The following is a 14,082-nucleotide window of genomic DNA, read 5'->3' as shown; positions in this document are numbered from 1 at the left end:
CACGATTTTTGCTATCTCAACTTCACAAATATGTTCACCTTCGAGCCGTCATGCCAGCAAGTCGATAAGGGTCAGTTGATCATAGTCTGCGCGGAGAGGATTCATTGAGATGTGATCGACGTACACGGCGAGGATGTCATGTACCTCAGGATCTTCTGTGCGTATTCATCGATTTCCTGCCTGTGAAAACCTGATGGATGAAGATATTGATGTGTTCATATACCTAGAACTCAATCGCTTTGACCTCTTTCTTCGCACAACAACTGCCAGCCATTATCTGAGCTTTACGATACAAAATGGAATATCTCAACATCGATGCCATGGTATCAACACCAGGTGCAGGGCCTAGCAGACCAACCCCTCCACAGATACAATCGCAACCTTTACCGCAACCTCATTCACAATCACATCATCGCTCACAATCACAGTCACAAACACAGTCGCAGTCCAACGCGACGCAACCTACAAGGCCACCGAAACGGCTGAGAACAAGGCGTGCTTGCGATTATTGTAGAGAACATAGGATAAGGTGAGCCTGGGTCGATTCAGTTGGTAAAAATCTGCTGTCCTGACCGGTCACCATCGAATAGATGCGAGTACACCAATGGGAACGAACAAGGCTCTTGTGCCCATTGCGAGAACTTCGGTATCCCCTGCATGAAAGTTGCAGAAGCCCCGCCAGTAGGTCAAGCGGTGTAATCATAATCACAGCGTTCGTTCAGCTGACCCCATAAGTTCAATTCAGGATGAAAGACCACGCGCAGCCAAAATGCAGAAGAGCGGCGGAGGATCATCAGCAAGGGATGAGTCTGCGACTATGAGTGAATCACCGAGGGCTTTGATTCCAGGTACTGTAACAGATCATCTATATCTGGGTGAGTGGAAAGTTTCAATCGTAGTCACGAAGCCGCAGTCTCACTTATCTCCCCTCAGGTCCAACATCTTTCTCTCAGCAAGTCCATCACCATTTCTCCGGCACGCCTTTCGCCCTGGATCAACTCCGCAATCTAGAAGAGAAATTAGAACTATCATATGATGTTTTTCAGTGGGCCAAAGGCACGGGATTCCTCGTTGGTAGCAGGGGGAACATGGCTAGCTCGCCTCTACCCGTTTCTCCTCAGAACCGTCGGATCAATCCAAGTAGCGCACCTACCTTTTCAAGAATCAATGATAAGGTAGTTGAAGAGATTGGTGGTATTACGATGTGGAACAAATGTGAGTCTTCGAGAGTGCCTGACTCCTCCATTCATGCCATGACAGCCTGTCATCGTCAAGTTGTACCTAATCATATACATGTTCATTAGTGATGTATCAAGCCCAAACTCGGATAATCCCTGTGTGGCCGGTAGTCTCAGTCCACGAGAGGTACGTTTTCAGGATTAATGACACCGAGCAAAACTAATCGTTACGATTCTCGCTCAGTCTGGGCTCTGAGGGACCGACAGAAGAGTTTCTACAGACTTTCATCACCCATCATCCGGAATCAGCGCCAATAACTCCGCCCCCTCGCGCAACTCGCCTGGCGTTATGCACTCTTGCAGCTATGTCACGCGATGTCCCCTCCAACATTCGCGAGTCCTTGCTATCAGCTCTCAATGCAGCTGTGGATGCCCATGACTTCTCCACCAGCTCGCTATCTACGGTCCAGCTTTTACTTCTGCTTAGTGTCAATGATGTGTTGGCAAACGAGATTGGCAGGCCAGGTAGGGCGGTATACAACGCGACTAGAATGGCTACGGAAATCGTAAGTTTCATGTACCTGGTTCTATGCGCAAACATGCTCACCTTACTGCTATAGGCTCTGCATCGTAATGTGTCACCCACCTTCGCTGCGGTTTCTCATCTGCATCGTCGAGCTCGAGTCTGGGGTGCTTGTATCATAGCAGATCGATGGTGGGTGTCCTTATATACCATCATGTTTCATCCGTCGATTGATATTAACAACCCTTCTGCTCACCTGCAGGTGCTCGGTTCGACAGGGTCAGATGCCCAGTCTCGATCTGTCTCATGCAGATGCACCTCTCCCCTTCTCCTATCCAGATCATGTCGTAGAGCCGGACCTCACTCTAACACCATGTTTCATGTTCCATCTTGCTATGACACGTTTGGCGGAGTTGTTAGGCAGAGCATGTGAGTGTACAAGTCTCCATTAATTTTTTGGAGCTTATACCTCTATTTGTAGATCACCTGACTGGTACACCTGCTGGACTCGCACGAGCTGAAGATCTCAAGCTATTATTGTGGCAGAGAGATTTTGAAGCATGGGTAGAAGGGCTTCCCGCTCAGTGGCCATACTCATTCCGACTGGAAACCCCAGAGGCAGCTTCCATTTTGAGTCTTCTGGCGGTCTCAGTACTAGTGAGTTGAGATATATTCTGGAAAATAATCATTTTGTACTGACACGGATCCCAGTATACGTTCCTTCAACCATTCTTTTGGCCTACTGCTCCTATACCGCCCAATCTGACATATCGACCGCCAGCAAAGATGATGGAAGACTTACAGAGTAGATCGACAGCAGCGATAAATTGGGTCAGTGGCTCGGGGCAGTATTACTTGGATATCTGGTCAATGCTCATACACCCGTTTCGTGAGTCTTGTTCACATCACATGAATTATTCTATTGCCTGACTGACACTCGCTCTTGCAGTGAGCTGTCTGCTTGTACAAGCCAAAGGTCTGCGTTCTGGTGATCCCTTAGCTGCGGTCATGTTAGACACCGGTATTCAGAGCATACAGAGTTGGGCGGAATGTGGACCGAATCGATCACTCATGCATCTACCTCGCGATGCTATCTCGAAAACAGTAGAAATCCTCAAGACAGAACAAGCCTTAGTATTTCCCTGGATACCGGCTACCATCAGTAACTGGATGACGGAAATGAATTTGTAGCATCATGTAATTTGTATCGTTTACGAATAATGGATTTTGATATCTATATTTGTTATCGCTTGGATAACGGAATGTGATAGTTCGCCAGCTCGCAACTAGTATTCGTCGCATGGAATATTCACTATAGAAACTCAGATGCTTCTAACAGACGCAACACTGAGAGGTCAGGGCCAGAATTTAGTGCACCCTGCGCCTTGGTGAAGTGTTATCTCCACGTGTCCTATCAACTCGGAAACTCGGTTCAGCGAAGTCAAGTGACATCGCAACATCGATTGTCCTCTTTTTGTCCTCTTTCAATCCTCTGTCGGTATGCAATGAGAATAATCTAAGTGGACAATGAGGTTTTGACATCCACATGAACGGAAAAGGCCGGTAGATCAGACCGTGCAAGGTTCTATACTTAAGAAGGCAGACCGCCATCACGATGTCACATCAAATATCTATCTTCTGTCTGAACCCAGCCCATCCATATCCTCAGCTTCGTCCACAACCCCAATCAAGACCTCAACACCGTCATGTCTTCCTGGCCCAACGCTCACAACACCACAGTGTCGAATCCTCGTCTCAAGCTGCTCAACCAGCTCAGGACTGGTGATACAGCTTTGATGACTTTTATAGGGCTTCCCAGTGTCCGATTAGCACAAATCGTCTCGTCGACAGGCTTGGATGTGAGTCAAGCTGTGAAACCTCCTGTGAATCTGGCTGATTACCTGTGTAGGCCGTCATTGTGGATTGCGAGCATGGTAAGCTCCTCTCCTTCGTCAACTTTTCCCTCTGTCGTGAAGCTGACTCGTGTGGTGTAGGTCACGTCGGTGACGATCAAATGCACAATGCGGTTGCAGGTATCGCTTTCAACGGATGCTCCCCTATCATCCGAATTAGAAGTCCTCATCCAGATCTGATCAAGCGAGCTTTGGACACCGGAGCTCAGTACGTGACCCCCTTTCTTGATAACGCAGTGTATCGCTGACAGGTCGTTTCATTTGTAGTGGTCTGATGATACCAATGATCAACACTGCTGAAGAGGCCGCTGCGGTCGTCAAATACTCCAAGCTTCCTCCAAGAGGATTGAGAGGTCAAGGTTCACCTTTCCCAGGATATGCCTTCGGGGTGCCTATCCCCGAATACAACAAGCAGTGCAACGAGACTTTGTTGACCATCGTACAAATCGAGACTAAGGAAGGAGTAGAAAACGTAGAATCGATATGCGCTGTCGATGGTGTTGGTGAGTGAACGGACTTCCACTTGTACACAGTAATATATCGTGATCATGACTGATGGGCACACAGATATGATCTTCATCGGTCCTAACGATCTGGCAATGTCACTACTTGGCTATGCACCCGCCAAATACACCGAACCGGTCTTCCTGGAAGCTATCGATAAGGTGGTCAAAGCTGCTAAGAAGCACGGTAAATGGGTTTCTAAACTTGTATATAACGGACAACAAGCCAAGGACGCTGCCAAGGACTTCGACTGTCTAGCCGTAGGGAGTGATTCAAAGATCTTGAAAGAATGGTTCACTGAGCAAGTTAACGTTGTCAGAGGCTAGATCAGTAGATCCATAGACTGTATCGTGTAGCTAGGTGAAAATGCGATCGGAGGATGCAACGTACAGTATTCAGCCGGAATATGCCAAGGTATTCAACGCAATACATGAGATATCTCACTACGGCGGACATCTTGAGGTCTTCTCCCTGACAGGACACGATTGAATCCGTTCCCGCATGGTAGTTATACCACTTGTTGTGACATTATCGCCGTCGATACAAGGGTGTTCCTCTAGGGAACACAAGTCCGATAAAGATTACTCCTCCTAGGCACCATTCACCGTCCTCCCAATAAGGTTTACTCCGCCCGTCCAACACAATAACAAATGATCCTCAGGAGAACTACTAACCATCGCGATATCCCGAGCTCAACTTACATACGTAGTCCTGTGATCAGTCGTTGCACAATGGTGTCGGTCCGGGAGGACAACCTTCATTCGCCTGGGAAAGGATGCTTGAAGAGGAACCCAGCTCTGCCTTCCGATAAGAACTCACGAACTCAGCTACTTAAGACCATCGCATATCATTTAGAAAGGAAACTGTTCCACGCATTGATTGCACCGTACACCACCACTTCACCACAATGGCTCCTGCTGCTCCTTTCAATCCCCCTTCGCCGGATCTCCCAGGAAAGCCTCACGTCCCAAAATGGGTGCCGCCACCACCTACCAAGGAGACTCACAACTTCGCTGAACTTCATTCCGTTGATCTATCTCTGCTTGACTCCCCCGATCCCAAGGTACAAGAGGATCTCGTACAGAAAGTTAAAGAAGCTATTCGGGAAGACGGCTTCCTATTTTTGGAGAACTACGGTGTTTCGCTCGAGCAGGTACGTTGCATCTGAATAGCTCATTGCGCTTATGAACTGAAAGCTGAAATCGTGCACAGCTACACAGACAATTCGCCATTGCTCAGTACCTTTTCAGAAACTTCTCTGATGAAGAGAAACAGCGATTGCTGTTCCATCCAGAAGAGCGAGGTACTTGGGAAGGATATAAACATCCTTATGGGTTCAAGGTGAGATCCATTGCCAGGCTTCCCTTGATGACTCAAGCTGATACACACCTTGCAGAGAGAACGAGGTACCCCCGACTTCTATGAACAGTTCAACTTTTATCCACCTGAATGGGCTGATCACAATCTCTGGCCAAAAGTACTCCTTCCTTTCGCTGACGAGATTGAAGCTTTTGCCACTGTGAGTGCCTCTTCGCTCCCGTTGGTCCTCGAAATACATTGGGCTGACAGGTTACCGTCAAGTATCTTACAACCTCGGTAAACCGAAGACTGCTCACTCTATTCTCTCGAGTTCTCGAACTCCCCGATGATTACCTGTGGGATAACGTCCAGTCAAAAGGAAGTCCATCTGGCGAAGGTTATTTCAGACACGCTCTCTACTCGCCAGTGGACGACGCAACCATTAAAGCCGGTAAAGGTATGAGAATGCTGGGTCACAACGATTTCGGTACCACAACTCTTTTGTTCTCCGTCCCGATCTCCTGCCTGCAAATATGGGGAACAGATGAGCAATGGCACTACGTTCCTTACAAGCCTGGTGCTCTGGTCATCAACATTGGAGAGACTTTGGAGATCGTTTCCGGTGGTCACTTCAAGGCCACGAGACATAGGGTCTATCAACCACCTGCTGATCAAGCGCACGAGGAAAGATTATCCTTAGTGCTGTTTAACTCAAGTGTCGGAGATCTCAGAATGACACCTGTAGATAGTGAGTCGCTACAACTCCCGAAATGATGTTCAGCGGCTGATAACCTACTGTAGGCTCTCCATTGATCAAACGAGAAGGATGCGTTGACTCTCAAGGTCTATACAGGGAGTTCAAACGGGTCATGGATCAAGGTGTCCCGGTAAGCGACTGGTGGTGGTTCCCGCACGACAGCTGCTGACTCTGTTTGCATGACCAATAGATCCCAACAAACCGACAATGGCGAGAAATCAACATCGCTAAGGCACCTGATCCTCTTGACCCAGTCTCGCAATCTGTCGGGAAGGATCAAGCTATCATCGATGGCAAGCTCGTGACTGAGAGAGAGCTCTTAGGGGTAAGAGTGGTTCTCCCCGTATAGTGTTGTATATTGTTTGTACACGTGTAATGTCTCCTATAGCTATGCATCGGTTGTTGAAGTGGCTCTCTATCGGAATCTGCCTGTAGTTCTGAACTCTTTTGCTATCAGTTTGATGGACAGACGAAAATGCCGTGTTGTACCGAATTTCGGCGTGCCTGAGCTCCGCCCATTCGTGTTCTTTGTCCGCCATTTTAGATCCAGGACATCTCCTTATCTCAGTCACAGGAGCTCCACATGTTTACGTGTCACGCTTATCAGAGGATCTGCGTCGTTTCTGGGTTCAAATAGGGACGTGAAAGCTTTACGTGGCTCACAGAGCCCGAAGTCCCGACAAGACATCGATCACCATCATCAACGTGACTCTCAGGTCCGTTTGGATACTAGGTAGCCGATGTCGCCTACAACCTGGGATCCCCATAGATATGCGTCTCTCGGGCGGAGCTCGGCAGCTTGGACCGTGGAAAGTAGAGTGAGGAAGTGAAGTTGATTTCGAGCTGGATCATGCGAGATACTGAGCTCGACTTTTGTCATGACCCGAGTTCATTGTTCGATAAAGTATCAGTTGCATATATAAGCCAATCGCTGATTATCTCGAGACTCAAGTCACCCCAGCATCTTCTATCATTCATCAGAACAAACCTCACAATGGCCGAACCATTTAACCCACCAGCTGCCGACTTGCCCGGTAAACCCTTTGTCGAGAAATGGGTGCCCCCTCCCACCAGTAAACTTGACATTGACTGGGCTAAACTAAGAACAATTGAATTGTCACTCTTGGACAGCCCTGACCCGAAGGTCGTTCAACAGCTCGTTGATACCTGTAGAGAAGCCATCCGAGTAGATGGGTTCATTTTTTTGACTGATTATGGGGTTTCTTATGACCAAGTGAGTTTCCTTTATCTTGTTGATTTCGAAGTAGTGCTGACAGCCATCTCGTCAACAGCTCAACAGACAATTCAGTATCGCTCAATATCTGCACAGATACATGAGCGAGGAAGACAAAGAGCGACTTCACTGGAACCCAGATGAGACAGGTACTTTTGCAGGCTGGAAGCCTCGTTTCGGATGGAGAGTGAGTTCATTACACAGTCGCAGTTCAAGGCCTGGTCGCTCAAAGACCCTTTCCTGCAATGACAGAGAGACAAGGGTGCGCCAGACGGAATTGAACACTTCAACTACTACGCACCACAATTCGAGTCCATGGACAGGGTACCTACCTGCATGCACCCTTTCTGGGATGAGATCGTCGCTTTCTGCAACTACCTGACTTACTCTGTCAACAGAAGGCTTCTCAAACTTCTCTCCAAAGTCCTCGAGCTCCCAGACGATTTCTTGTGGGACCGAGTTCAATCCAAGCAAGGCCCCGTAGGTCAAGGTTATTTCAGACAAGCTCTATACTATCCTGCCGATGACGATCTTTCCAGAAGGGCCGGTGGTACAAGAATGAACGGGTGAGTAGGGCTTCGCGACAGGCGAATGTAACGGAGGCTGATTGCAGCTCCAGTCACTGTGATTACGGAACTACCACCATGTTGTTCTCAGTACCAATCTCATCTCTGCAGATCTGGGGTAGAGACGAGAAATGGAGATACGTACCATACACCCCTGGGGCTTTGGTCATCAACATCGGTGAAACCCTAGAGCGTGAGTGCTCCGGCTCCGGACTTGTATGATCACCTGAACTAATAAGCTACCTCTTCAGTGGTATCGGGTGGCCACTTCCGAGCGACGAGACACCGGGTAGTTGACCCTCCTGAGGATCAACGTAACGAAGAAAGACTCTCGCTTGTTCTCTTCCAAGCTTCTGAAGGGGATCTTCGGATGGAGCCTGCTTATGGTATGTTCCCGCCGCTCAAGATGCAATGAGCTGCGCTGACGGGAACGCAATTGTAGAATCACCGTTACTACAGCGAGAAGGTTGTATTGATTCCCAGGGAGCTTACCGAGAATTCAAGAGACTTCGTGACAAAGGCGTTCCCGTAAGTGATCCAAGGCTTCCCGACCGCATCGAAGAGCGAAGCAGCATGAGTTTCGCTGACTCCAACGTTTCATGCAGGTCCCCACAAACAGACAGTGGCGAGAAATTCAAATCGCTGACTCTCATCACCCCACCGATGCAGCTCCCAACGACACTATCGTCATAATCAATGGTGCCAAACATATCCAACGGGAGTACCTTGGTGTGAAAATTCTACTTCCTGCATAGAGTGATCCTCTTGTAGCTGTTTCAGTTCCGTTGTACAAGGTGTTATGAATGATTATGCAACAGTTTCTCTACATGTACTAAGCTTTACAAATGGAACAATCGGCGTTGTTAACAGGACAAGACACTAGGACAGCCCACAGCCCTTGTGGCCGTCCGTCGAAGGGCTGGATGGCAACACCTTCCTCTCCATCTTATCCTTCATTCCTGGTCTCTGAAACGTTGTTCTGGTGGTATTGCAAGATAGATGCCTGAGCGATGTGTACCCATCTCGGAATACTAGAATGCGCCGCAAGAGCTTTGAACGGGCCCCTATCAACAGCCGCTAATCCTCGACCCAGAGTCAGCGTCTTTCTGTAGTCCTTATCTGGTTTACTATGCCTGGAAGTTCTCGCAGGTCGTCACATCTTGTTAATTCGTGTTCAAAGCCCGATGATTGGTCTCGTAAGCATCCTTATCATGTGATGAAGATTCCACCGCGCATAACCCTATTGCTAAGCCGAGGATCCCCCAGAGTTCCCTCACAGGAAGTTCGGGACAAGGGTATCGTCTCCCACTTATCCGCCTTCATGAGGAGACTTACGATAACGATAGAACATCTCGTTGGTATGCGTTGAGCCTAACAAGGAGGTGAGCGTGAAACCAATTGCATGCCACTGTATGAGCTTCTTTCCAATGCAGGATAGCTAAGAAGCTCCCCATGATGTGTTGCAAGACATCATCTAGATAGGTGGATAGAAACCCTGACCCAAAACTGCCACATGGTATCGTTCATTGTGTCCTCTGCGCTGACTCCCTCAGAAGCAGTCAGAAAGCTTATCGATGCCAATAATAGCTTATCGCTGTTACCCATGCAGAGCTACTCGCAGTCGCTCCTTGGCATGCTGTAACAGAGGACACTCGAATTCGGGTAAAGATAACTTATCTGGGAAGTAGACGCCTCTCAGGGTTTGGGTCTCGTTCAGGGGTGTTTGGGACAACCGAAGACCCGAGTACATGGCTGTGACCAGGGACTGCTGAAAACTCGGGACAAGGAGCGAATCACGATCACCTGATTTGCTCTTGGGATTGAGAAGAGATCTCAGACAGACCGCTCAATCAAAGCAACCCACCTTTCATGCCATCGATCAAACAAGCATACCCATCTATAGGCCTATTGTCCGGCTTATCAACACCGGTTCTTATCTGACCCGACCTACCGAAGGGAAAATTCAATAAGAACAGCGTCATTCCATCTCGGGTCCAAGGTGCTCGGAATGCCATTCACGTGAACTCGGACTTGCATATCATCTCTGTGGTCGTGAAGATATATATATATATGTATATCATGAAGATACGGATCTACATCGCCATCGAATCCTTCCTATCCATACATACCAACTCATCCTTCTCACCTCTCACCAACAGCAAAGAAAGACTCGTACATCATGCCTTCTCTCGCTGACTGGCGTTCAGTCACCCCAATGTTGATGTTCTGCATATTGACATTCGCGACTGCCGATTTTACCTTCGGTCTGTGAGTCACATATCTAGTTTTGCCTTGTGAAGACGGATTAACTGAGCTTGTCATACAGTGATACCGGTACCTTCGGTAACTTGCAGGCGATGCCAGCTTTCTTGAACGAATTCGGAGAGCGGAATGCCGCAGGCAAAATGATTCTCTCGACGAACAGAAAATCGATCATGAACTCTGGTGCGTATCATTACGCAGGTGAGGCATAGTCTCACGATTGCTGACATGCCTACTATACAGTCGTCTATCTCGGTCGAATGGTCGGTGTTTTCATCTTCGAACCTGCTACTGAGCGATACGGTTTCAAGATGATGTTCGTCTGCCTCTGTGTCGTACAGCTCATTGCTGTAGTCAGTGAGTGCTATCTTTTCGGCCGTGTCTCAGTCAAGGTCTCATTTTCGGTTTCACCGTTCATGGAGGATCCGGACTGACGATCACTTGTCTCATTTCAGTCGAACTTACTTCTAAAGAATGGATCCAATTCACTATCGGTCGAGTTCTCACATATGTTACCATTGGTCTCATCGAGGCCGTCATCCCATCGTACAGTGCTGAAGGTGAGTCATCATTTGCGCTGAGTATATGTCTGGAGGCAAGAATCCTGACACTGTATCACTTCTAGTCGCGCCTGCCCCATTGCGAGGGTTCTTCGCCGGTCTATTCGTACCCTTGCAATCTAGTGTGGGTATGTTGACCAGTGGTGTCGCCAGAGCTTTCGCGAACACTCAAGGCAAGGTTGGATGGATCATCCCAATCACCCTTCAAGGTATCCCTTCACTCATCGGTCTCAGTCTGATCTTCTTCACCGTCGAATCTCCAAGGTGGCTCTTGACCAAAGGCAGAGAGGAAGAAGCGCTTCATAACCTGAGAAGACTGCGAAATCAACATGATGTCGATGCTGGTATTCCTGAAGCTGAAATCGAGGCTATCAAATCTGCTATCGCATACTCCAACTCCATCAGTCAAGGATCATGGATGGAGCTCTTCTCGGGTCCATACTGGAGACGAACAATCGTAAGTTCAAAGGTTCTCAATCCTCATGTCGGGCCGTACGCTGATGTTACTATGTCGTAGTACGCCTCCATCATGTTCATGGCCTACGAAGCAGGCGGTAATCAGTTCTACAACGCTTATGGTCCCTCCTTCTTGGTTGATGCTGGTCTGGGTAACAAGTCCTTCATCTATGGTATCATTGTCAACTTATTCGGTGCCATTGGTTCGTTGATGACGATTCTCTCTACCGATACGATTGGTCGAAGACCCCTTTGTATCATCGGTTCCTTTTTGGTCGTACTTTGGGATTGTCTTATCGCTGCATTCGGAGGTGCTTCCGACATAACGACCAACCCTCAAAAGCAGAACATCACCGTCGCATCTTTCATCCTCCTCATCTTCTCGACTAAAGTCGCTTTCGCGACGCACTCGTTCATCGTCACCACTGAGATGGGTGGTGTCAGGATGAGAAAGAAGTTGATGATGATTGGAGCGTTCCACGATGTCTTATGGTCCTTCTTGACTGCCTTCTTCACCCCTTACATCATGAAGAGCATCCACGCAGATATCGGATACCTCTTCGCTGGTATCGCCGGTATCGGTCTCTTATACGCCATCTTCCTCCTTCCCGAATTGAGGGGAAGATCTTTGGAAGAAGTCGACGAACTCTTCGAAGTGAGTCAGCATGACCTGAAAATTCTCATACGTGTACTTTCAGCTGATATTTCAATCTCGCAGAAACCACGATTCAGATGGGGATGGCAATACAAGGGTGTCGTCACCACTGGTGTCGGTGCTCAAATCGCCAACCTCGAGAGTCACAATGCTGCTGCTGCTATGCACCCCGATGTCGAGACTGGAAAGGACTCTGATGTCGCTCACAACGTCGTTGAGGTCGAGGACCAGAAGTACTAAAATGCTAGTGACGATCTGGTATAACGGGGCGTTGTTGGTTCGGTATCAGGATTAGCTCCGTATTTGTTGGATCTTCAATGGCAGAAGTGATCTATATTGATATATTTCTGTGTGTGTCTATTTGTCTCGGAAATTGGCTGCTTATTGTATACGCTTGATATCAAGTAAGATATGAGCTGTGGGAAACGAAGAAAGAAAATGAAGGAAAGATTTGTAGAGTAGAGCTCGATCTCGATTTTGGATATATAGTTGTTATACTCGGAGATGATTGGATTTTGCAAGTACTCTTGCTATGCATACTTTGCTCGTGCCCATGCCCATGCCCTCATTAATAACCAGATACCTGTATCAACGACGTACAAGGATGTCTGCTAGTGAAAGAAGCATGCTCATATAGTCAAATCATATGGTTGTGACAACTCATATTCTACTTGATCTCTAAAAATACAATCTCTTCTTCTGCTTTTTCCTCATCGTCTTCTTTTATGGCTATCTTCTACGGTCAAATTTCCTCATGACCAGCTTTTCATCTGCCTGACTATGCTCATACCCTCATCGAGATGTTCAGCACTCTGTACGCCGTGTAGTACGATATCAAGATGCTGCATACAGCCTCACATCTTTAAACAAAGTAGAAGTTCATACGCTACCTTAACACACGTACCACCTCATTCATCTCAACCCATATCCAGTATACATCATCATCCTACTGCAGTCAACGACCCACTCACCCAGTACATCTACGACAACATTGCGACTATCACCAGATACAGCCCCCTCAGTAGCGGTAGTCATCGTCTGAGCATCTCTCGAACACTTCCGGAAATCCTTCCTTATGAACCATATCCTGAAGCCAATCGACGTGCCGACTCATCGCAATCTCTCAATGATAGACAAGGAGATGGGATAGTCGTCGTCGTTCATCTATTCAAGAGCGGTCCAGATAATCAGGTAGACTTTGTGATATCTTCTGGGTTCGTAGTGCAGCCGGATGGACCTCAAGAAGAGCAAATGGTGATCACTTGCTCTCATACTTTGGACCAGGTGAGTCGATCATGATCATCCATCAAACTGGATATGCACTCAGACCTCTGGAGTAGATTTCGAACAGATATAGCAAGAGCCCCATCTACTCTTTCATCCTGTCTTCCGTATCCACCTCAGCCCCTGTGGTACTACCCATAACAGCGTATCCATCCTGCTCCGTCGCCGACCTGCTCATCTGCACCATCCATCCATCAAATGTGCTCTTACGCAGCCTACCAGTCAGTCCGTTCCCGGTCTACAGAGGTCAAGAGGTTCTGGTGCATGAGTTCACCTCGCAGAAGACATCTCGAGGCATACCATGGATCGGAGGGATGATGCAGCGTGAATGGAGATCGGCTGAGATGCTTGGATATAGGAATTATGGCTGGAGGGAGGTCCAGGTAGGTTGACCATATACTTCAGACGATACAATACTGACCATCGACCAACACAGCCAGGTACCTCGTCAGTTTTACCTTATATCATCTTCTCAACCAGACCCATCAATGGATCATCGGGTGGACCTATCCTAGATGCAGCATCCGGCGCTGTGGTCGGAATTGTCAGTGGAAGTAGGACTTTGAGTGCGGTAGAAGGTGAGAGAGGTTGGGGCGCTTCAGCGGAGAACATCTTCGAGGTGAGCAGTTTGCAATGCTCATCCAACTCATGCTCATCGCTCACGTTCATCCCAGCTTTTTTCCCTGCCTGGATTTATCCCAGCATCTCGAAAAAAAAGATTATGATCGTCGCGAATGTCGTCGATTGACCGCAACCTCGTTCAACACCCTACCGATCATTCTCGTTTCTTTCTCAACCTGACGGCGCTGTCTTCCTCAATGACTCCTATGACATCGGTCATACAGCAGCTGTTGATGGATCCTCCTCCATACATGCATACCGTAGCCGAAG

The 14,082-nt window shown here is 48.1% G+C and overlaps 6 protein-coding genes across 6 annotated transcripts; all 6 read left to right on the top strand.

Annotated features, from left to right (window-relative positions):
• Positions 1 to 320: 320 nt before the first annotated feature.
• Positions 321 to 2,892, top strand: L199_003714 (uncharacterized protein; the record flags this gene model as incomplete). The annotated part of the gene is made up of 11 exons (XM_064889443.1): positions 321 to 529; positions 591 to 681; positions 746 to 875; positions 934 to 1,215; positions 1,305 to 1,365; positions 1,423 to 1,744; positions 1,799 to 1,893; positions 1,964 to 2,130; positions 2,183 to 2,358; positions 2,413 to 2,590; positions 2,651 to 2,892. The coding sequence occupies 11 exons, from the start codon at positions 321 to 323 to the stop codon at positions 2,890 to 2,892; spliced, it is 1,953 nt and encodes a 650-aa protein (XP_064745515.1).
• Positions 2,893 to 3,407: 515 nt separating this feature from the next.
• L199_003713 (uncharacterized protein) lies at positions 3,408 to 4,444 on the top strand (the record flags this gene model as incomplete). The annotated part of the gene is made up of 5 exons (XM_064889442.1): positions 3,408 to 3,560; positions 3,611 to 3,635; positions 3,696 to 3,822; positions 3,882 to 4,117; positions 4,182 to 4,444. The coding sequence occupies 5 exons, from the start codon at positions 3,408 to 3,410 to the stop codon at positions 4,442 to 4,444; spliced, it is 804 nt and encodes a 267-aa protein (XP_064745514.1).
• Positions 4,445 to 5,025: 581 nt separating this feature from the next.
• On the top strand, positions 5,026 to 6,523 carry L199_003712 (uncharacterized protein; the record flags this gene model as incomplete). The annotated part of the gene is made up of 6 exons (XM_064889441.1): positions 5,026 to 5,271; positions 5,331 to 5,459; positions 5,515 to 5,637; positions 5,700 to 6,165; positions 6,219 to 6,304; positions 6,365 to 6,523. The coding sequence occupies 6 exons, from the start codon at positions 5,026 to 5,028 to the stop codon at positions 6,521 to 6,523; spliced, it is 1,209 nt and encodes a 402-aa protein (XP_064745513.1).
• A 645-nt stretch (positions 6,524 to 7,168) lies between these two features.
• L199_003711 (uncharacterized protein) lies at positions 7,169 to 8,729 on the top strand (the record flags this gene model as incomplete). Its single annotated transcript, XM_064889440.1, has 7 exons — positions 7,169 to 7,408; positions 7,467 to 7,595; positions 7,661 to 7,974; positions 8,028 to 8,167; positions 8,226 to 8,360; positions 8,417 to 8,502; positions 8,580 to 8,729. The coding sequence occupies 7 exons, from the start codon at positions 7,169 to 7,171 to the stop codon at positions 8,727 to 8,729; spliced, it is 1,194 nt and encodes a 397-aa protein (XP_064745512.1).
• A 1,424-nt stretch (positions 8,730 to 10,153) lies between these two features.
• L199_003710 (uncharacterized protein) lies at positions 10,154 to 12,147 on the top strand (the record flags this gene model as incomplete). Its single annotated transcript, XM_064889439.1, has 7 exons — positions 10,154 to 10,242; positions 10,301 to 10,419; positions 10,480 to 10,593; positions 10,692 to 10,796; positions 10,862 to 11,253; positions 11,314 to 11,907; positions 11,971 to 12,147. The coding sequence occupies 7 exons, from the start codon at positions 10,154 to 10,156 to the stop codon at positions 12,145 to 12,147; spliced, it is 1,590 nt and encodes a 529-aa protein (XP_064745511.1).
• A 540-nt stretch (positions 12,148 to 12,687) lies between these two features.
• L199_003709 (uncharacterized protein) lies at positions 12,688 to 13,916 on the top strand (the record flags this gene model as incomplete). The annotated part of the gene is made up of 4 exons (XM_064889438.1): positions 12,688 to 13,191; positions 13,248 to 13,574; positions 13,628 to 13,810; positions 13,866 to 13,916. 4 exons carry the CDS (start codon positions 12,688 to 12,690, stop codon positions 13,914 to 13,916), a joined length of 1,065 nt encoding a protein of 354 aa, XP_064745510.1.
• Between the last annotated feature and the right edge of the window lie 166 nt (positions 13,917 to 14,082).

This window comes from Kwoniella botswanensis, chromosome 1 (assembly GCF_036426115.1).
Source record: "Kwoniella botswanensis chromosome 1, complete sequence".
NCBI classification, from domain to species: domain Eukaryota; kingdom Fungi; phylum Basidiomycota; class Tremellomycetes; order Tremellales; family Cryptococcaceae; genus Kwoniella; species Kwoniella botswanensis.
The sequence above is the reverse complement of the archived record's forward strand: the minus strand, read 5'-3'. Positions and strand labels throughout refer to the sequence as shown.